The following is a 22,967-nucleotide window of genomic DNA, read 5'->3' as shown; positions in this document are numbered from 1 at the left end:
TTAACATTACCGAATCAAATGTCTTAATCACTTTTAATAAATGCAAAGAGAAATATATTAAGAAAATTGATAACCTAATATTAAAACAACAACCTATTGATAAATAATCAAATGAAATAAAATCATAGCAGATGAAGTGAATGAAGTTTTATCTTTAGGTCCCAATTTTGTATAAAATATTTCTAGTGATAAAGAATTACCTGTGACAAATATCTTATGTAATATTGAATGCAACGTCAATCATCTAAATAACGAAATTCAATATAAAACAAGGTCCAATACTTGTAATATTATCACTAATTTTAAAAATAAATTGAAAAACAAACAACAACAGAGCAATATCAAACCTCAAAATTTAACTAAAACCAAAGAATTTATCAATCAAAACAGAAATTACAAAATTTTGAGGGCAGGTAAATCTAATAAAGCGGTTATAATGAAATCAGAAGATTATAATGATGAAATGATGACACAATTTAAGAAAATAAACAAGACCCTACGAATCCTTATCAAAAACAAAATAATGAGTTAATTCGATCTTGGGAAGAACTACTTTTTATTTCGCCATCATATGCAAAAAATTGAAAAGTTACAATGCCTTACCCCCTAAAATATATGGTTTCGTTTCCATGGGAGCACCTTTGAGTTGTCGATTAAGACCATGGATCGGATCACTTCTTACCGATGAACGAATAACCACCCTATCCCCACACTTCTTTTGATAATGGCTCTAAAGTGGGAGCCAAAACGTCGAAAATTTTTGAAATTCCAGCGCGGTTCAACTCGTAAACCTAGTCCTTTTGTTCATAATCCTGACCGGGGAAATCTTTCCGAACATTTTATCTGCCTCTACGGGGAAGTTTGTTTTTCTTTAACTAAATCCTACTGCACACTCCTAATTCGTAAACACTGTCTTCTCTATGACCTCACATTTCTCAAAGCTTGTCATGACTATAAAGTCATACCCAAATCCGTTCAACTCAAACATCACACCAAATCATCATCTATCCCCGATAAAGCCAGTTCTCTTATAAATTCCATCATTGCCAGTAGAAAAAATCTTCACGCTTCTAATCTCCGGCTTCTCAATATTTTCCAGCAAATCCACTCCTTCCAAGTTCACCTATTGATATGGGGGGGACACTTTCGATTGTTTACCTAACCAGAATCTTTACGTTACGTTACCTAACCAAACAAACACCAATTATTTTTGAGTTTCAAATCTATCCTAAAGACGGGGTTACATTTTTTTAAATACCCTGCATTTTTGCTGAAAGTTTTTTCAATATTTAAAGCAATTTGAATTAATTTGGAGAATTGTCTTCGGGAATAGTTTTATTTACTTAATTGTTCACGCCATTTATTTTCTTTCTATATAAAACAACGCCCTTTAGCGTTCACGTTGCTAATTAAATTGCTTAGAATTTATATAGAACTAGTATTTGATTTGATAATTAGAATTTGTATTGCTGGATAAAAGCTCTTTCAAACAACATCAAGTTTATAAAAATCGACTATATAAGCAGAACCAGCCTTACATTTTTTCACAAAAAGGTTCCCACTCTCCCCACGTCTTATTTGAAGAGACTAAAACTTGTGAAATAAAAAATGTACGGGATCTGTTAAACAATTCGATTATTGTATAAAAAGTGCCACTCAATTGTGTAAATTTTCAAAAAATTTGCTTTTGGAATTTTATATATGAAATTCTAAAAATAGTTTCCACGTGTTTCTCGGGGCCCATTTTGTTATAATTTTTTTCCCTGAAGATATGGCCGACGGCGGTCTCAATTGCTCACTCAGTACACAACCCAACAACTTACCTTTGAAACTGAGATTTGACTATTTCATACTTACGCGATGATTCTCCAAACGTGTAAACTTAAATTCACGCCGAAAAAATGTGGCATTGAAACTTTAAAACAATAAATTTAATGCAAGTTATTAATCTTAACATCAAAATAAAACGCACAGCACAGCATTAAAAATATTCATATTAGACTACAGTAAAACTATCAAATTACTAGAATGAAAATTTAACAACCAAATTAAATTACCATACAAAACGATCTCTTAAAGAGAGAAATTTCAATTAATTTTTTAGAAATCAAACGAGAAAAAAATGGGCTCTTGAATATCCGAAAAATGCCGCCAGCAGGAAAAATGGAAGGAATATTGAGAGAACTAGCAAGATACAAATTGGAGATTGAAGAAGTTCAAGAAACAAGATACAAGAAAGAGGGAAAAAATAAACGGAAAAGGATATACTCTCTATTACTCGAGTTAGTTAATTAAGAGTAAAGAATATGATGAAACAAACAAATACGTCTTCTTCAAGTACTTACAGAGGAGCTACATCCTTATCACTATAAAGCAGTCCAAGAGCTCTTCCCGCACGATATACCGGTTAGAATTCGTCCGCGACGAATTATGTTTAGCTTCCATAATGCACACTACTAGTGTGATTAGAATCCATAAGTCAAAAGGGTAACCAACCACGTAACCAACACTCATTTAAAGTTAATATTTGGGCAGCAACTTTAGATAAAAAGTTATAAGTAATCACATTCTACCTGGACATTTAAATGGTGACATGAATCTGGATTTTTTTAAAGAATCACTCATCACTTTAAAACACTACATTTAATGCAAGTTATTAATCTTAAACATCCAAATTAAACGTAATTAAATGTCCAGAGCAGTAATTAAAAATATTCATATTAGAATCCAGAACTATAGTAAAACTACTAATTACTAGAATGAAAATTTAACGACCAAATTATATTTTTAAAACGATCTCTTGAAATGAGAAATTTCAATTAATTTTCTAGAAATCATACGAGAAAAAGATGGCCACTTTTAATATTCAAAAAATGCTGTCAGCAGGATAAATGGAAGAAATATTGAGACAAATAGCAAGATACAAATTGGAGATTGAAGGATTTCAAGAAACAAGACAGAAGAAAGAGGGAAAAATTAAACGGAAAAAGATATGCTCTCTATTACTCGAGTGAATAGAAACTGCTCTTCTGATAAGTGAAAATCGCCATCGGGGAAACAAAGAATTCGAGGCTGTTAATAGAAGACTCTCCTACATAAGAATACAGAATGAATAAGTACATCTGTTGGTGATAAATTTATACGCGCCAACGAAGGAAATAGAAGTGAAAGAAAAAAAGATTCTATGACCAAGTAACCTACAAAAACGACACACTGATGATACATATTTATTCAAAAGTTCGTAATATATATTAAAAAGAGGACACTTTGGTATATTATTACCACAACCGCACCATAGAGGAAACAGTTAAATCCGGATCTAGAACTTTAGGAACAAATATAAGGAATTGTAGAGGTAAACATGTAGAAAAGGAGGAAATAATTACAAAAAAATGAGAGAACACAAAATAATACAGCACCTGACAAGGAAACTATAAATCTGAACCCAAACCAGCCACACTACAGAGTAGTAGTTCTCCTGATCATAATATTTGACCAGAAACTATAAAAACTACTACTCAGGTGGTATAACATATAAAAGCCACTTTAGAGTCTCAATTAAAGTCTTGTGTGAAAACCATTAGAATGTTCAACAGATCTGTTCCTAGCAGCAGCACATACCAAAAGTGTCTAAAAGAATAAATAGATTCGGTTCTTTCTCAAATTTTTAAAATAATACCAGGTTGGTTTAGGTTAGTACAGGCAAACTCGATCTAGATTGGTCGTGGTTCACTCGGAAGCCTGAGCCCCTTTGTGTAACCCTTTATTTTCTACAATTTGAACTAAGTTAACTAGCTAACCACCTTCCTATCTATTCCATGATTCTTATTATCTTTTTTGTAATTTCCCCATTGATCCTTGGCCAAATCGCTCTAGATATCATGCAATCACTTCTGTTTGACCATATATTCTGATGTTTGACTGTGATTCCTGTGTCAACATCATCTTTTAACAGTTCCATCGATAGTACTACTGTGACTCTCTTTAGTATACCCTCCCTCGTCCTACCTCTAGCAAACCTATTATCCTCTTCTACATCATAGTGTCAAAGTACCCAGCAAAGACTTAAGCACAGTGTCACTCCCAACAGTGAGCTAATTACCCCTTTTGATTTTGTTTTTAAGGCTGTCAGTAGAGAACAGATTTCTTCAAAATTTTATTTTTATATTATTGAAATAAAATAAGCATATCAATAAACTTAATAAACAGTGTGAAGTGTCCCAGAGTAGGGTGGAAACAATCTGATTGAGTTTAATGCAGCAAAGACCCAGGCTGCTGTTTTTACAAAGAAGGCAGGCACTTCATGATTTGGTTCTGTCTGAACATGAAATATTACCATCACCGCAAATGCGCCTGCTGGGTGTTGAGGTTGGGGGCAATATATCCTAGCATAGTCACGTGGCCGAATTAGCTAAGGCACGAAAACTTGGAGCTGAAGACCAAAAAGCTATAAACCCTATAACAGCTTTAATCCTCTACAAGGCCCAGATTCCTCCATCTTTGAAGTATTACCCGCACATTTGGAGCTCGGCTCACAAGCATACCCTGAGGATGCTCGACTCAATGTAGAGATCCAGAGTTGACCACAAAGGTCGTCGATCTGACTCTGTTTTACCGATACTACCACGACAAATGCTTTTCCGAGTTGTCCAGCATAATCCTACCGAAAGCAGTTTTTGCAGCATCTACTCGACAGACAGACTTGGCTCTTGAGCACAGAGTTTACCTGCAGACGCGCAGAACGTCAATGTATCAGGACTTCTTCCTTTGGAGAAGTGCAAGCCTGTGAAATCAGCTGCCAAGGCAAGTCTGTCTCGAACACTACAATTATTCGAGTGTAAAAGGGTTTGTGCTTAATTCTTAAAAAAAATCATTACAATTCGTTAACAGTAGTAAACCCTAATGCTTTATTTTTTCATAATCCCAGTAAATCAAACATTTTAATAAACGGTACACTTAGAAGAGTCACTTGGTATGATAATAATGTTAAACAATAAGTTTTCAAAAGGTGTTTTTTATACATGTTCTGAACCTTGAGGATTTTTTCTATGGGTTCAATGTCATAGAAATTGTTTTATCATTATTTAGTTTTTTCAATAATTGTAACTTAGAGATTAAAAGATGTAATAGAAATATATTTCTTAGTACCTAATTAGTTTTTACCTCAAAATTTAATTTTATTCATAATCACCAATCAGCAGTAATGCAGTCGATGCTTAACAATGAGTAAAGTAGCAACTTCATAAATTAAATGAGATTTCATAGAATTATATAACAAAACCAATAGATTTATTAATAAATTAACATTTACATGATAGATAATGGATTTTTGAAATTTCCCTTACATTGAAAAAAACAAGTTTGATTAGAACAAAAGAAAAACAAATTAAGGAGGTCCTTTAACTTTGTGAATGATTATTAACAAATCCAATTTTCATCATCTATAGTACTATCACTATCCCACCTACGTTTCTTTGGCTGTACTTCTGTTTTACCGACCCTCTTTTTTTCATACTGACTCTTTAAATCACTCAAAATTTTTTGACATTGAGGTTTCTCTTCTTTTAAATGCTTTATTTTATCTTGTAGTTCTTTCAATTCTGTTTCCACGGTGGTAGTATAATTTGACAATATACTATTCTCTTTTTCATTTTCAATTATTTTGGCCTGCAAAAACTCTTGTTTTTCAAGTAAACATTGTTTATATGTATCCTTTGCTTTCTCAAGTTCCAAGTTTAATTCATGTAAATTATCTTGTTTTACTTCTATTTGTTTATAAATATCTTTTTCCACTAAACCCGTAAGAATATCCTCAAACATATTTATTTCTGTGTTGAAATGTTCAATTTCAACTTTTCTTGCTTCTATTTTTTGAGACAATTTAAGCCCAATTTCTTGGTTACACTTCATTAAATATTCTTTTTTGCTTAATGTCTCTTTATAGGATAACATTTCTTCATCAAAGCTTTCTTGTGCTCCCTTTGTCATTTCATTTAATTCTTCGTACTTACTTGATAAAGTTACCAAATTGATTTCAGAATTTTTTATGGAATCCTTATATGTTGAAATTTCATAATTAGAGTTTTTTTCATTTGTTTTCAGTTGTTTCAGTTCTTCTACTACATGCTGTAACTCCTTTTCTAATTCATCGATTTTTGTTTTACAAATTACTATGTTTGTAGAAACATTTACCTCATTTTCTTTATTTTGAGAAATTATACTATCAAGCGATCTAGTAAGACCTAATATTTCATTGTCATACCAGTTACATTCCTCAATTAACTTGTCAAGTACTTGATTTTGCTCAATGTTATTTTCCGCAAATCTAGGAATATCCATTAATTTCTGTTCATATGAATCCACTTCAAGATTCAATTGCTCTAATTCTAATTTTAAACAAATATTTTCTTTAGCTAGAGCTTCCTTAGCATTGGTATCTAGAATATGAATTTGTTTCATCTTTTCCAACTCGGTTACTAATTGCTTCTCTTTATGCTTATAACATTGAACCTCTAAATTATATACTTGCTCATTATCATTTGCTATATCAACTAACTCACTAATTGTAGCTTCTGCTGAAGATATAGCATAGTTCAAGTCCATAACAATTTTATAGAGGATTTGAGCTGATGATATAATATTTGTTTTACATTCTTCAAATATATTTGAAAAATTAGTTCTGTTTCCAATGTCAGCAAGGTTTTTGTTAATAAATTCTTTAAAATTTTTTATGAAATTGCGAGTACTTAGCAAACTATCAATATTTTTTGCAATACCTTGTTCTAATTCAGTTATTTTGTCTTTTTCTATTTCCATTAGCTCCATCATCTTCTTCGTTCCATCTAAAAATAAATTTCTTTGTGTAAATATACCTAATCAGCAATTATTAATATTCACCACCTAAAATTATTTTTAAATCCGTTTGAAAACATATTCGGTCAGATTCACCACTATCTGCTGCATTTTCCATGTTTGTATTATAAATATAATTATAAACCTTACTTATTCAAAAAGGTACAATGGCGTCAAATACTTTGAAATTACAGAAACATTGTCGCAACACAAATAAGATCTCCATAAATGTCAATTTCACAGCCTCACTAGATCACGTTTGATTATTTTAGAATATACAAATTATTAATTTTATAATTATAGTCCTTACATTAAAAATGTCTCTAAAACATATTCTACCTATTTTAGTATTGTAATAAGAAGAAAAGTGATAAAACAATTAGGTGGTATTTTAATGAATTAATTTACAGAAAATAATTGCAGTGTATAATGGTACAAGTAGCGGAAATGTAAGCTCTAGAAACTAAGCAAAATGTGTCAAATTAAGTGTTACTAAAAGACTTTTCGGAAACTATGAGAGGGTTAACGCGATCATGATATGAATGTCATATGATATGATCATTTCTACACTGGTAGACACCGGAAAGACCCTAGCAGAATAATGATTTATTTTATACCAAAATCACACAATGGTTTCGTTTTTATTTGTACTACTAGAAAAATACTATTACATAATTTGCATTATATCAAGAAGTACATAGTTTTATTTGAATTTGTATCATCTATCGTCATAGAGGCTTATTGTGTTGCGAAGCTCAGATAATAAAATGAAAAAAATGTCATATAATGTATACATACCTTTTCATCGGCGGTAGGTGTAGCTACAAATATTCAAAATGTGAAAAAAAACTGTTGCATCGACATACTCAAGCGGGTCGGATATTGATAGCATCCATATCCTATGTATTTTTAATAACGTTAATCCGATCGTTCTCATGATAGGTGTCGTCATACGTTGGGTTGAAAATGAGGAAAAAAATTAATCGACCACGTCAGATTTTATAAGGGACGTTGAGTGAACTTAAACAAAGCTCTCAAATAATAATCTGACGATTTGGATGTGACACACTCGTGGCCTTTTATAGAATATTCCCAAAAAATTCGCCATTTTGAAATAGTCCAGTGTGTCAGATTAAGATATTTGTGTCTTATCTTTATGTCCTAGACGTGCTATCTCATAATCTGACGATTATTTGGAGGGATTGGCCTAATCTGATAATTAAAAAAAATTTGAAAGCTCAGGAAATAGCATACAAATAAAAAAGTGGTTGTTTTTCAAGTAGAATACATGTATTTATTATAAAATCATTTTAAAGAAAATGCCAATGAAACATCATTTTATATAATTGATTGATCTATTAATCATCATCTTCATCAGTACAATTATTATCCTCTTCTGACTCATCCTCAGATTGCGTTTCTGTAACTTCCGATGCATTGTCACGTACGTTTCACTATTTTACATATACGTAATACTCCTATATAGACCATTCCTATGGGAAAAAGCCTCTCTACGTTACGGTGCCGACAATATTCGTTTCCTCGTTCAGGACACTTATCTATACTGCGCATGCTTCATGCGCGCAAAAGATGCGCAGAACTAACTGAAGCGCTTGGAGGAGATAGAGAACGATACACTATTTGTTTCACTTAGTCTAACACCTTCCACTTATTCAACTGTTCATATAGGAATATTACTTACATGAGATTTTACTGTTCTAAATACTTAACGTTTTGTGGTATTTTTACAGCTGTAAATATTTTTCAGCACTGTGCATGATATACTCTATTTAATGAGGATTCTATCGAAAGTTCGAGATTATCTTATTTTGTCCGGGATTATCGGAAAACTGGTTTGTTTCAACAATATTCTAAGATATTTATACATTTTTGTAGTATTTTTAAAATAAATTTAATTGTTTTTTGCAAAGTAGCTTCACAACAAAATACACAAATATGCTAATATCACTCATAGTTAATATTTTTAAACTTTAATGCATATAAGTTATATCTAAATAACAAAATAAACAAAAAAGTTGTAAATAATATTATGTCACGAATGAGCTGTGTGGTCAGCTTGATGATGCCATGGCAACAGAAAACAGAGTGGGGACAGAATTAGAGAGTAATAGGATAGAGAAAAAGTGACAGAGGAATAGGAAAGCGGAATATAGGCATCACACCACTGTGCGTATTAAACGTTATCGATGATTTTTTGTTACTACGACTAGTGGAAATCGTCAGATATTATATTTTTCGTCATCTTTAATTTATTTCCTTTAAAATAAAAAAAATTGAACTACGCACGAAAATGTCGAGATGACGTTTTTTTCAAACTTTGTCGCCCTCCCCTTTCTTTACATCAATTCCAAACTGTCTGATTAGTGGAATATACACTTTTTAGGATGTTATTAACTCACTATACCTTAATCTGACGCGCTCGAGAATTTCTGATAATCATTTTTTTTCTACTAATCTGATCCTTTATCCTTGACCGGCGGCCATATATATGTAGCTCATATTTGGTGGATGTACTTAACCAGGTACAAAGTATCTCCCTGTATATTAATCTGCCACACTACTACAGTTAGATGTGGTTATACTTTTCTACCCTCACCTTTATTATCACGATAGGGATATATGTTTGGTAGCAAATGGTTACTTCATAGCGTTTCTTTGTAGCTGTGATTGAACTCCTGGAGCTATGAATGACCGATTCTTTAGAGATACTGCATTACTTTATTGTATTTATTCTTAATAAATATACTATATTAGTAAATGATCAACTAAAGTTGGTAAAATTGATTTAACATCAATGTAGAGCTGATGCACCTGATTGTTTATTTTTTTCTAATATTTATCTTTAACTCAGTTCAAGTAATATAACCTAACCAATTTCACAATGGCTTTTATTGTCACCCCAGTACTTTTTGATATGAATAAAAATTATGATTAGATAATCAGACAATTATGCAGTTGATTGATATATTGAAAAACTTAAATACTGTGCTTTATTTTATGCTATCAGAACATTTGATTTCATCAATTTTCTCCATTCACGTATAAATTTATAGTTATTCATTCAATTGTTACCACTTTTGCAATTTTGCTATAAAAAATAAAAATCTGATTGAATGCTAGATTATATTTTAATGTTGATCCGTCTTTGGAAAATCATTTTTTTCTCGCTTTTGAGAGGGGTGCAAATAGAAAATTTTATATTATTAGATGAAACTAATTCAAATAAAACTATGTACTTCTTGCTTTAATCAAATACAATTTTTCTACCAGAGGTATACGTTTTCAAGAGCACGTTTTTTTCTAATTTTTTTCACTTCCCGGGAGTGCAAATTATTTTATAGTATTTACTATTTAATAATACAAATATAAATAAAGCTAACCATATGCGATTTTTCTATAAAACTAATCATTATTCTGACAATGTCTTTTCCATAGATAAAGGATAGGCTCTTCTCTACACAGAAAATAGAACGGTCTACTTAACCAAATCTGTCAGACTGTCATCTGACGTCACAAATTACACTTTATAGTCAAATTTGAACAAACAGCATGACAATAAATAATGTGGTTTTTCATGTAAATCTCACTTTATAAGGTAAATAAAATGTGAGTGCTTCTTAAAATTGTGAAAACATATACAACATGAGAAACGGAACCAAAAAAATTAAAGCCGACCAATATATTAATTCAAAAGATTGAGGAAATATTAACTGGAATGTATTCGATAAACATAACTGGAAGCAATTTTGTCAATGTAACAAAAAGCAGACAAGCAACTTAGATGAGGGAATATTTATCTTGAACATATGTATGTAATACTTAAGTTGTGGAAAAAATATAAAATATTGTAAGAAGATCACACACCCTATACGACATAAAACACATTCAAACAAATAATTCAATAACAGAAAAACACTTGTTTACCCTGAGAATAAAAAAAATAATAATAACATAATAAAATAAAGTAATTCAAATAATTATTAATGGCGCCCAAATTAAAATCTGATTTTATTTAAAAAAAAAATTTATAAAAATAAACATTACACATTATCATACCATAACAATAATGGCGCCCAACGTGGGGCATATATAAAAATTGGGCATAAAAAAAAATTGGACATAACAAAATTTGGCATTGAAGAGTTTACAGTAATAACAAATTTAAACAAGAAAAATGGAAAAAGGAATGACACTCAGAGATGGGAAACAAATAAGAGCAGAAGGAGAATCAGATGAAGAAGAAAGGAGACATGGAATGGGTGATTTCCAAGTACATTATATGGAACAAGACCATAATGAAGAAACAGAGAGAACTGAAACAGAAGAAATGATAGAAAATCAAACAGCAGAAAATTCACAGAAAAAGAAAGAGAGGATGGATATAATGAGTATGTTCCAGATTATGATAAAAAAATGGATGAATCTAAAGAAGAAATAAAACGAGAAATGAATACAAATAGTCAAAGAATGGAAGAGAAAATAGAAGATATGAGAAAACAATTAGAAGAAGTAAGAAGCTATGCTGAAAACAAAATACAAGAGACAAAACAAAAAATTCGAGATGAAATGTTAGGAAGATTAATGGAAGTGGAAGAAATACAATCTAAAGAAATGGAAAATATTAAGAAAAATTAAAATGAATTAAAAATGGAAATAGTTGGGAATAGTAAGAAAATAGAAATAAATACTGAGAAGATAAAGAAATTAGATAGAGAAATAATGAAAACGAATAAAAATATACAAGATATGGAGGAAGCGATGAACAAAGAAATAAAAATGAATTTTAAGATAGCAGAAGAAGAGAATTATAAAACAAAAAGGGAATTTAAAATGGAAATAAAGAACATACAAGGAAAAATAGAACAAATTGAGAAAAAAGGAATGTGTATGGAATATGTTGGAGGAATAAAAACAATTTATAGAGCAACTAGTCAAAAATTTGACGGAAATATTAAAAAAGTGCATCCAAAAATATTCATAAGAATTTTGAAAAATCGAATAAGAGGAATAAATAATATTGAAGGCACAAAGGAAATAATAAGAGATCATTTAGAAAATCATGCGTTAATATGGTTTTCTGCCAGGGAAAAAGATATGTCAGCATTTCAAGATTTTGAAACGGCATTTTTACAATATTTCTGGGGGGAAAATACTCAATCAACCATCAGGGAACAATTATATTTCGGAAAGTTTGATGAAAATAGAAACAATTATGCAATCCAACTACATGCGATGACACAATATCTGGAACCACCAATCCCTGAGGAAGAAATCGTTATGTTCATAGCAAGGTATTTCAAGGCAGAATTGGCTGAGACCATTGCAATACAAAATATAAGAAAATTGGATCAATTATCTATGTATCTACAAAGAGTAGAGAGAAATTTGATCAGACATGAAAATTCACAACAAAATATAAGAACAAATTATAGAAACAATGAAAATAATCAGAGAAACAACAATCAAAATAACAATTGGACAAATAATAGATTTAATAATAATAGAAATTATAATAATAATGCACAAATTAATAATAACAATAATTACAATAACAGAAACTACAATACTAATACTAACAATAGAAACAACAATGATTCATACAGACAAAATAATTATAATGACAGGAACAATAGACAATATAGAGGACTGGAGAGTAGAAATTCTGAAGGAAATATACAAAGAGGAAATGGAGATCAAGAGACAAGAAGAGTAAATTTTCAAAGAATCAATCAAGATAGAAGAAATAGACCAGAAAGCAGAGATGATGATGTAACAAATATAAATGAGAGAAGATTACATACAGCACAAATATATAGGGAAAATACAAGACAGACAACTGAACAAATAAATGACAATGAAAATTTTTAAATACGCACACATCAAATAAACAAAATCTATATATTTGTAAATATGAAAATCCAAATGAATTTATAAAAATAAATGAAAATATAGACACAGATGGGAATAATAGTTTAATTATTATAAATGGGCTAATTAACAATTTAGAAGCTAAATTACTTATTGATACTGGATCAGAAGCATCAATGATTAATCAAAATTTTGTTGATAAATTAAATATTCCCACAAATAAAATTATTAAAATCCCAAAAATAAATTTCATAGGTGCTAATTCAAAGAAAATATGTGAAATTAATAGATTAATAAATATAAACGCTAATATTAAGGGAAAAGAATTTAATTTACAAATATTAATTGCTACAGATATTGAGACAGAAATAATAATAGGATATGATGAGCTAGAAAAACATAAAGCCATAATAGATATTGAAGAAAGAAGATGAAAATTGGATGGAACATGGATTAACTTTGAAATAATAGTTTTGAAGGAAGAAGGTAAAGTAGTTAATAATATGTACAAGGAAGAATTGAATAAAAATTATGATGATGAAGAAGAAGGGGAAGATGAAGTTATAATGGATTGTCCAGAGGACAGAAAAGAAGAAATAAAAATGTTAATGAATAAATATAATAATTTATTTTCAAAGGAAAATAGAATTGCGAAAGATTATGTACATAAAATAGAAGTCAATGAAGATATTAAGAATTTCAAAGCTAAAACTTATCCTATTCCATACAAGTATAAAGATCAAGTGAGAAAATGCATAAAAGAACTATTGGAAAATAAAATAATAGAAAGAAGCAACTCACAATACATTAATCCTATTGTTGTGATATTAAAAAAGAATGGAGAATTGAGACTTTGTTTAGATGCAAGAAATATAAATAAATTTTCAAAACCTCAATATGAAGCACCTATGTCGGTTGAATCTATTTTGGGACGTATAACAAGAACATCTATATTTTCAATACTAGACTTAAAACATAGTTTTTGGTTGATTCCTTTACATGAGGATAGTCAGGATTTTACAGCTTTTTCCATAGACGGAGAAATCTATAGATTTTGTGTTGTGCCATTTGGTGTACAAAGTGCATGTAGTTCATTAGTAAGGGTACTAAATAAAATATTAAATAAGTATGAATCATTTGTTCTTCATTATGTGGATGACATTTTGATTTTTTCCAAAAATATAAAAGAACATCATTTTCATCTTGAGACTATTTTGAAAGATCTTGATTCTGCAGGCTTAAAATTAAATAAAGAAAAATGTGAATTTTTTAAAAACGAGATAATATATTTGGGATACAAAATAAACCAAAATGTTATACAATTAGATCCTCAAAGAATAAAGATAATTCAAGAATATGCTAGACCTAAAAATTTAAAGACTTTAAGAGGCTTCTTAGGAATGCTAAATTATTATAAAAGAATGATTCCTGATTTAAGCAATAAAGAAATACCATTAATAGAGCTGCTAAAGAAAAATGTGAAATGGCAATGGATGGAACAAAGAGAAAATGCTTTTCAAGAAATTAAGGAACAATTTGCAGAAAACAAAGATTTATCATCCAAGGTATGATATTCCATTTATTTTAAGGACTGATGCATCTATCAATAAACTGGCCGGAGTATTGATACAAGAACAGGAAGAAAGGGAAGTTCCTATTTGTTTTGTTTCTAGAACAACAAAGAAAAGTGAAAGGAATTACAGTGTGAGTGAACTTGAACTTGCCAGCATCATATTCGCCATAAAGAAATTGCGATTTTGTTTACTTGGGAATCATTTTACCATAGAAAGTGATAATCAAGCGTTAACATCTATCTTAAATAATAAATATGGTAATAATAGAATTCATCGCTGGGCATTGTTACTACAAGAATATAATTTCACAATTAAATATATTCCTGGAAAGTTAAATGTGGTACCAGATGCCATTACCAGAATGGAAGAAAAATCAAGAGATACTGGAAGACAAATTAAAATAGGGGTAAATATTTTAAAGGAGGTAGAAGGATTATTTTCAACAAAAAGAATTTTAGAAGACCAAACAAAACTGACCCAAAGGGAAAAATCAAGAGCATTATGTGAAAATCATTTATTTTACAAAATTGTGAACGACATAGAATTATATTTAATTACAGAGGATTTGGCAGAGAAAATTTTAAGGGAATTGCATGAAAGATATGGACATATCGGAAGCAGGAAAACTTGGTTAACTTTTCGAGAAAATTATATAGCAAAAAGGGATTTATCCATTATAAAAAATGTAATAAGAAGTTGTAAAATTTGTCAAATGACAAAGGAAAAGAACATGCAGAATCAAAATATACCGAAATCTATAAAAGTAACAAAACCTTTGGAAATATTAGCAATTGATTTCATGTCAAATTTAATTCCGAGTGAAATCAATAAAAATGTACATATTTTAATTGTTTTAGATAATTTTTCAAAGTATATAAAACTATACCCAACAAAAAGAACAAACACAAAGGTAGTACAACAATGTTCAACAAATTATTTCTTAGAGATTGGTATACCAGAGAACTGTATAATGGATAATGCAACATATTTCAATAATAAAAGAATCCAAACTTGGTTAAGAAAATCTAATATTAATCCCATATATACCAGAGTAAGGCATCCTTGTTCAAATCCATCCGAAAGATACATACGAGAAATCATAAAATATCTTCGAATTTTAACACATAATCATCATGAACAATGGGAACAACAGCTTCCAAGCATTGAAGAATATTTAACTGGAATACCGAATACAGTAACTGAAATTTCTCCTATTGTTTTAATGAAACATATTTTGCCAAATAGACCATGGATACCTAAAAACATAGAAAAATATGATGAGTTAGTTGAAAAGGTGAATTTAAAGTTAAAAAGAGCTGGAGAAAAATTTGTTAAAAGAAAATCAAAAGAAATAAAAAGAAGAGTAGCATTTAAGAAAGGAAATCTAGTAATTTTGAAAGCATTACTGGTACCAAATAGAAGAGACAACAAATGTGCAAAACTACAATTGCCATTTGAAGGACCTTACGTTATAAGTAATGAGGAAGGAATAAACAGTTACATTTTGAAAGATCCCATTAGTGAGAGAATAAGAGGAATCTTCCATGTTAATCAGTTATATAGATTTTATACATAAAACGAAAGGATATGACTGATAAATTTATTGATATTTCATTAATACTAAAAAAATTATAACTGGGAATTTATCACAAAATAATTATTGGAATAAAAGACAATAACTGAGAACAACTTATAAAGAAGAATTAAAATTTGGTTTTCTTATTTCTTTTATAAATAAAATAAATCAAGAAAACAAATTTTGGGAATGTTGTTATGGTATGAATATATCCAAAATAAATTATTAAATAATAATAAGATATAAATAAAGCAATAAGTTCAGTTCTGTTATTCGGTTACTTAGAGCAGTTTATCAAAATAAAATAAATAACATTCTTTATATTAAGTTTTGGCCAGCACTATATTCTAAATTATTATTTAATTTAGACAATTTAGAACTAACTTTTAAAATAAATATCATTGGTTAAAAAAAAACAATGAAGAAAAGAATCAACAACGGCCAAAAAAAAGAGTAAAATAATTTTAATTGAAATTTAAAAAATTAAAATTTTGATAAAAAAGGCATAAAATATTCAAAGGATTGATAATTAATAATTGTATAAGTCTAGTAATAAGAAATTAGTGAAAACAATTAAATAAAGTGAAATAAGTGAAAATACTCACAAAGGGATAATTTCCAAGATAAAGAAGTTGTGAAAAGGAAAAGAACAAGAGTGGAACTACAGCGGATAGTATCTGTTTATTCTGCAAGGCCGTAACAATTTCCAATTTGAAAAAAAAAATTAAAAATACAACATAACAAATACTTAAAGTACTGTTCTATTAAGTATTTCTTTTAGTATATAATATTTGAGTTCACATTTCCATATAATTTAGTTTTATGAGTGTAATTACGAGTATGAATGAATGAATGAATGTTTGTAAAATAAAATAATTGTAATAGCTAGTTAAGAAATTGTATATTTTGAATATTTTATTCATTATAAAGAACAGACCCGGTCTTAAAACTATTATTATCTGACCTTATGACCATAACAATTTATCGCGATAAAATTTTTTAATTTGACCTCACAATATAATACCCTGAGAATAAAAAAAAATAATAATAACATAATAGAATAAAGAAATTCAAATAATTATTAATGGCGCCCAAATTAAAATCTGATTTTATTTAAAAAAAAAATTATAAAAATAAACATTACACATTATCATACCATAACAATATATATATATATATATATATATATATATATATATATATATATATATATATATATATATATATAGTGTTCCTTCCTTGTTCTTTATATGTATTATTCAGGTTTCAAAGTATTTAATCAACATTTATGTTGATCATGAGCATTTATAAGTGATAAATTTCAATTATTAAATTTAAGTAAAAAATATGTGAAAGAATTTACAAATATTTTATATATAAAATTTGTAGTTACTAAGACAAGGAAGTGGGTTTGAATTTGATTTTCCGAATGTATTGCCTCGTTCAATTTTAAAAATAAAAAAGCATCAGTGTTGTGTTGGAAAAATGGCTGACGCCACACAAAACGCGTGTGGGCTGGACACCCAAAACAAAAATTAAAAAAAGTTTCAATAAACTCTTATTATTTAAAGCTGATTTTGACAACAACTGGAAAACTTTCAATATTTCAACATGTCAACAAGTTAGGTTACCTCACAAAGATTTATATTTTGTGTTATGTTTTAAAGTACTTTGTTTTGAAATATTTTATATTTCATACATGGTTTTTTTAAATCATACTCGAAGAATTGTAAATTTTTTTAATGTATATATATATATATATATATATATATATATATATATATATATATACACTGCTTTTCAGATAAAAGTATCCACCTTTAATAACTTTTGTAATACTGGTATTTAGAAAAAATCCAAAAACACGTCAATTTATGTTGGAAGGGGCAAGCATTATGGCTTATTTAAACTTACTGGAAAAGCCACCCCCTCACCCCTAGCAGCATCCCCTTTATTTTTTTAAATTACTTTTCATATTTTTTATGTAAAATTTGGATACTCCTCTTTGAGCTGATTTCAAAAATGTATAATACTTGTAGGTTAAAGTGGTTAGTTTATGAGATAAACAATTTTTCTTTTAAGAGCACAAATTTTACTTATTATTTACTTTCACCTTATTTGCCTGTACTAAAATGGGTTGTACAACAGTTCAAACTCTTTAATCTTTTTAACTGTGCTATTTATTATGAAGTTACAATAAGTGTTCAAAATGAGTACCATTCACTTCCATACAATGGTATAATCTATTTTGAAATGCCTCTCTGATATTGCTTAATACGGCTGGATTTAATTGTCGACATTCATTTTCTATCCTCTCTCGTAAATCATCCAGAGATTCTGGTTGGGTAGCATAAACTTTTGTTTTTAAATACCCCCATAAAAAGAAGTCTAGGGGTGTTAAATCCGGTGACCTAGGTGGCCACTCCATCATCTGCCCCTTTCTACCTATCCAACGAGCGGGGAATGTTTCGTTTAAAAATTGTCGGACAGGCATAGCATAGTGTGGGGGAGCTCCGTCTTGATGAAATACCAGTAAATCTTCGGAAAGGTTATCATCATTTTCTATTATTGCTCTAATACGTGGATCAACCCCTTCCCTGAGTAACTCAAGATATGATTCACCATTTAAATTTCCGTTGATGAAGAAAGGTCCGACAATGTGGTCACCTAGGATACCACACCAAACGTTTAACTTTTGGGGATGTTGTGTATGGAATTCACGCATAATATGTGGATCACTTTCAGCCCAATATCTACAATTATGCCTACTTACTAAGCCATTTAATGACCATGAGCATTCATCAGAAAAGCAAATATTGTTTAACAATTGTGGATGGTTATTGATAATTTGCGTCATTGATTCGCAAAACTCTAGACGACGATCAAAATCATCTTCATTCAACTCGTGCACCAACTTAACTTTGTATGGGTGGTACTTGAATTTATGTAGAACTCGGAAAACTAGAAGATGAAACACCGATCGCTCTACTTATTGTTGACAACGATTGGGGTTGTTGAGCCTCTAAGCTGACTTGCCCTAAAATTGCCACTTGGATTGCTTCGTTATTTACGAGTCCCTCTCGCTTATGCACTTTATTGCAAACAGACCCTGTTGTGGTAAATTTCTCCATCAGTTGAATTACATACTTATGAGTTGCATGTCTTCCGTCATGTAATTCGTTAAATATTCTAACAGCAGCTCTTGCACAATTATTATTTTGGTAGTATAAACCTACAATTTCAATTCTTTCTTGCAAAGAGTAAACCATTTCAGAGAAACAAAATAAATAATGTATCAAATTACACTATCAATAGTGACTACAAATTCTAGTTGACAATGTCAAACTTTAATAAAAAGTAGAGTGTTTTGTTGTTTGGATTTTTTAAGTAGAATAAATAGCACAGTTAAAAAGATTTAAAGAGTTTGAACTGTTGTACAACCCATTTTAGTACAGGCAAATAAGGTGAAAGTAAATAATAAGTAAAATTTGTGCTCTTAAAAGAAAAATTGTTTATCTCAACTAACCACTTTAACCTACAAGTATTATACATTTTTGAAATCAGCTTAAAGAGGAGTATCCAAATTTTACATAAAAAATATGAAAAGTAATTTAAAAAAATAAAGGGGATGCTGCTAGGGGTGAGGGGGTGGCTTTTCCAGTAAGTTTAAATAAGCCATAATGCTTGCTCCTTCCAACATAAATTGACGTGTTTTTGGATTTTTTTTAAATACCAGTATTACAAAAGTTATTAAAGGTGGATACTTTTATCTGAAAAGCACTGTATATATATATATATATATATATATATATATATATATATATATATATATATATGTAGTTTTTTATATATATATATGTAGTTTTTTATATATAATTTATAATTACATATTATAAATAATTATTTATAATTTATAAATATTTTGTATATAAGTTTTTTTGTAATACATTTTTCAACTTAATAATTGTTTTTTTATTAGATATCATAAAGAAGTCATTCTAATATATAACTGACGTCCATTAAACGTCTAAACATGACATCATTTAACCTAACAATATAAGGTTAAAAGAACGTCATTCGTACGCCAAAAGTTCGTCAAAATGTCAGAAAAGTAATTTCAAAGGTGACATCTTTCAGATGTTAGCGTGCTAGCTGGGATAGGCCCGTCGTGCCTTTTTAGGGGATTATCGCCTAGCTTACGGTGCCAGTCTATAAATTTGCATTTTTTTGTTACGCTTACATAACTTTCTTTAAAGTTTTCTTCATTTTTATTAAAATTAACTATGTGTAGCCAATTTTCTGGTCTTCTAAAACCTTTTATTGTCTTTCATGATATACAGTTTGTTGTTTTTAAATAAATTTTGTTCTTCATTTTGACCAATGGCATACATAAATTCTTGCATATTATTAGTCATATGTAAAGTGTTTCATAAATCCATTATGAATGAATTTTTCACAAAATCATCAAAATCTCTGTATTCTGTCAAAAATGACACTTTGTTCTCTATAGATTTTCCAGCTTTAGATGCATTATTGTGTGTATCTCTGAAGAAAAAATTGTGATTTATCTTTCTACAAATTTTGCATGTTTTTTGTTTACTTTCAGTTTTTTCTCCAATTTTAGTTTTGTTTTCATTATATCTTTACTTAATTTTACAGAAACCAACTATGTAGATGGCCTGGTTTTTGACAAGCATAACATAATGATAACAAATGATTCTTAAAACTCATGAAAACCTATGGGGTCTAATATAAATTTCAAAATGGTTAAAAACTAAATAATAAATTGAGTAGCACATATGAGAAATATTATTACTACTATTTATTCACTTGATAGTTAATTCAATAAAATGGCTTTCCTGATTTTATGTCCTTACTATAATAAAAACTACATTTTGGAATTTTTAAAAGTATATTTGGAAAAAATAATGTAATTAAGTATACAAAGTCAAATCATGTAATTAAGACCAAGTATTTAAACATAATATATAAGTGAATTACAGGCATCATATATGATTTGAATACCCAAGGCCTTAAGAAATTAAAGCATTTTATTTCAAATAAAAATTACATATACAACTGAAAATTACCTTGAAATTTTAGTCTAATATGTATATCCAAAGCCCCACTTACTGCATAAAGTAACTTAGTTAAAAAAAAGTTTTAGCAGTTTTTGAATAAAATTAATTTGTCAATTTTTCTCTAATGGTAGATGATTTTCTATGAATTTCATTATTCAACAATTTGGAATAATGGTGCATTCTACATTTTAAAAAAGTATGAGTAACTTTTCTAACAATTTGAATTTCATGTAGTTCCTCTGCAAGAAATTGGTAATTTATGGGGTGTACTAGAATAAATAGACTGACTATATATGAAAAGAATTTTATAGCTATATTTACTAATATATTTTTTAAATTTATACCTTTTTTTAAATATCTTTCCCCCATTTATTAATGATCTAAATTGTTTTTCGAAAAAACTAATAATATTAAAAACAATGTTTGCAGCATGAAGCAAACCTCCCCTATTTACAAAACTTGTAATTTTTTTATGATTTCAACAGAGGAACTATAGTCATGATCCGTAAATTTTTTTGTTGTCTATGTAAGAAAATAGCGACAGTCATTGCACGTGGATGTTTATATTAAAGTATGAAATATATAACCTGAAATATAGTATAAAATATTCTCTTGAAATTGGAGAGATTTTCTATTTCCAAAAATTTAAAATTATCTTCTTTTTTTCAAAATCGTCGGTTTTTTGTACATTGGTTCTTTCAATAGACCTAAATTCAAACGCCAGAGTTCAATATTGACCAAACTTGCAACAATCTGACCTTAAATTTGCTTTGATTGAAATAATTATTGTCTTAGCGACCATTTAAATTGTTGGGAGTTTAAATTATTATTGTAACCACCCCTCGATTGGATACATGAGAAATAAAGCTCTAAATGATCCCGTGAAAACTTGTATGTTAAAAAGAATTTCAAGGATCATCAGAAGAAAAAAGTTTCAAGACTTTTCATTTGCTACCAGGTATATCTTGGTAATCTGATGGTAGGAAATGTTCCCCACATAACCTACTTGTTCTCGATGGATTCAAATATTCCATGCGTATGGCTCTTATCCAAAGTTTTAAAATTTCTGGACGTTCAAAAATGAAACAACAGAAACATTTTCAGGGTTAGAAATATTTGTGACAAAAAATATTGAAAACAGACTTACATATGGAAAGAAAGAACCTTGTTGTGTCATGCACATTATTGCAATTATGTATATATAATACAGTTTAATAAAGCTTCAAAGTCCTCACAAATTCAAAATCGTATTAAATCATAGATAAAGGATAGTGTATGAAAGATTGGGAAATAACGCCTTTAACCAGAACGCTCTAGAGAAAGACGGAGATCCGACGATCATGTGTTTTCTCTCTTACATTTTTGGACACACTTTTGCTTGCCTTCGCGCATTGACGAGTTACTTCTATTTATTTATCGAGTTCGATGGCTAAAAGTCTCGATATCAGATTTATTCACTCTTTGAGTCAGATTCCCAAGATGTTGTGAAGAAATAGACTTTCATTTATGTCATGCTTCAACGATCTTAGTCTATAAGCTAAATTTTGCAATTTACTTTTATGCATAGATATGTTTCCACTTTTGTAATACCGGAAAACAGTGTTATCCTTTTAAACAGTTTTATAGATTGATATGAGAATTTAAATTAGATAATATCGTTCAATAAATGAAAATTAAAGAAGTATAGCATTTTGAGTAGTGCCTCCGTTAAGATTATATCGCAATCATGCAAATTTATCCGCAATAATATTGTTTTACAACCCATTTATTAAAACTAAAAAGAACTCTATCCCTGTAACCTATTTATAATTTACATAAATTATTTCACTTTATTTAATTTATAATTTTGGAGATAATCAGTGTATTCTTATGTTGATCCTGAAAGTAGTATATTCCTAGTTTAATTGCGATAATGTAAATGCTGATCTAACTCTGTCTCATGATCTCATGATAGGGAACATACGTTTGAAAATATTAACAAGGAATGCCAAAACT

At 29.2% G+C, this 22,967-nt stretch overlaps 1 protein-coding gene across 3 annotated transcripts; it reads right to left on the bottom strand.

Moving 5' to 3' along the window:
• Nucleotides 1–5,267: 5,267 nt before the first annotated feature.
• Nucleotides 5,268–22,287, bottom strand: LOC130447738 (myosin-11-like). 3 transcript variants are annotated; one of them, XM_056784714.1, is made up of 3 exons: nucleotides 22,120–22,287; nucleotides 15,363–15,571; nucleotides 5,268–6,842 (listed from the first exon to the last, which is right to left on the bottom strand). In XM_056784714.1, the coding sequence occupies exons 2-3, from the start codon at nucleotides 15,373–15,375 to the stop codon at nucleotides 5,419–5,421; spliced, it is 1,437 nt and encodes a 478-aa protein (XP_056640692.1). In that variant the 5' UTR covers nucleotides 15,376–15,571; nucleotides 22,120–22,287; the 3' UTR covers nucleotides 5,268–5,418. The 3 variants fall into 3 exon arrangements, with proteins under 3 accessions (XP_056640692.1, XP_056640693.1, XP_056640691.1); XM_056784715.1 differs by lacking the exon at nucleotides 15,363–15,571 and having other exon boundaries at nucleotides 22,120–22,262; XM_056784713.1 differs by lacking the exons at nucleotides 15,363–15,571; nucleotides 22,120–22,287 and adding an exon at nucleotides 6,901–7,281.
• Between the last annotated feature and the right edge of the window lie 680 nt (nucleotides 22,288–22,967).

Source organism: Diorhabda sublineata, chromosome 8 (assembly GCF_026230105.1).
Source record: "Diorhabda sublineata isolate icDioSubl1.1 chromosome 8, icDioSubl1.1, whole genome shotgun sequence".
Taxonomy (NCBI): domain Eukaryota; kingdom Metazoa; phylum Arthropoda; class Insecta; order Coleoptera; family Chrysomelidae; genus Diorhabda; species Diorhabda sublineata.
This window is presented reverse-complemented; position numbering and strand designations above follow the sequence as displayed.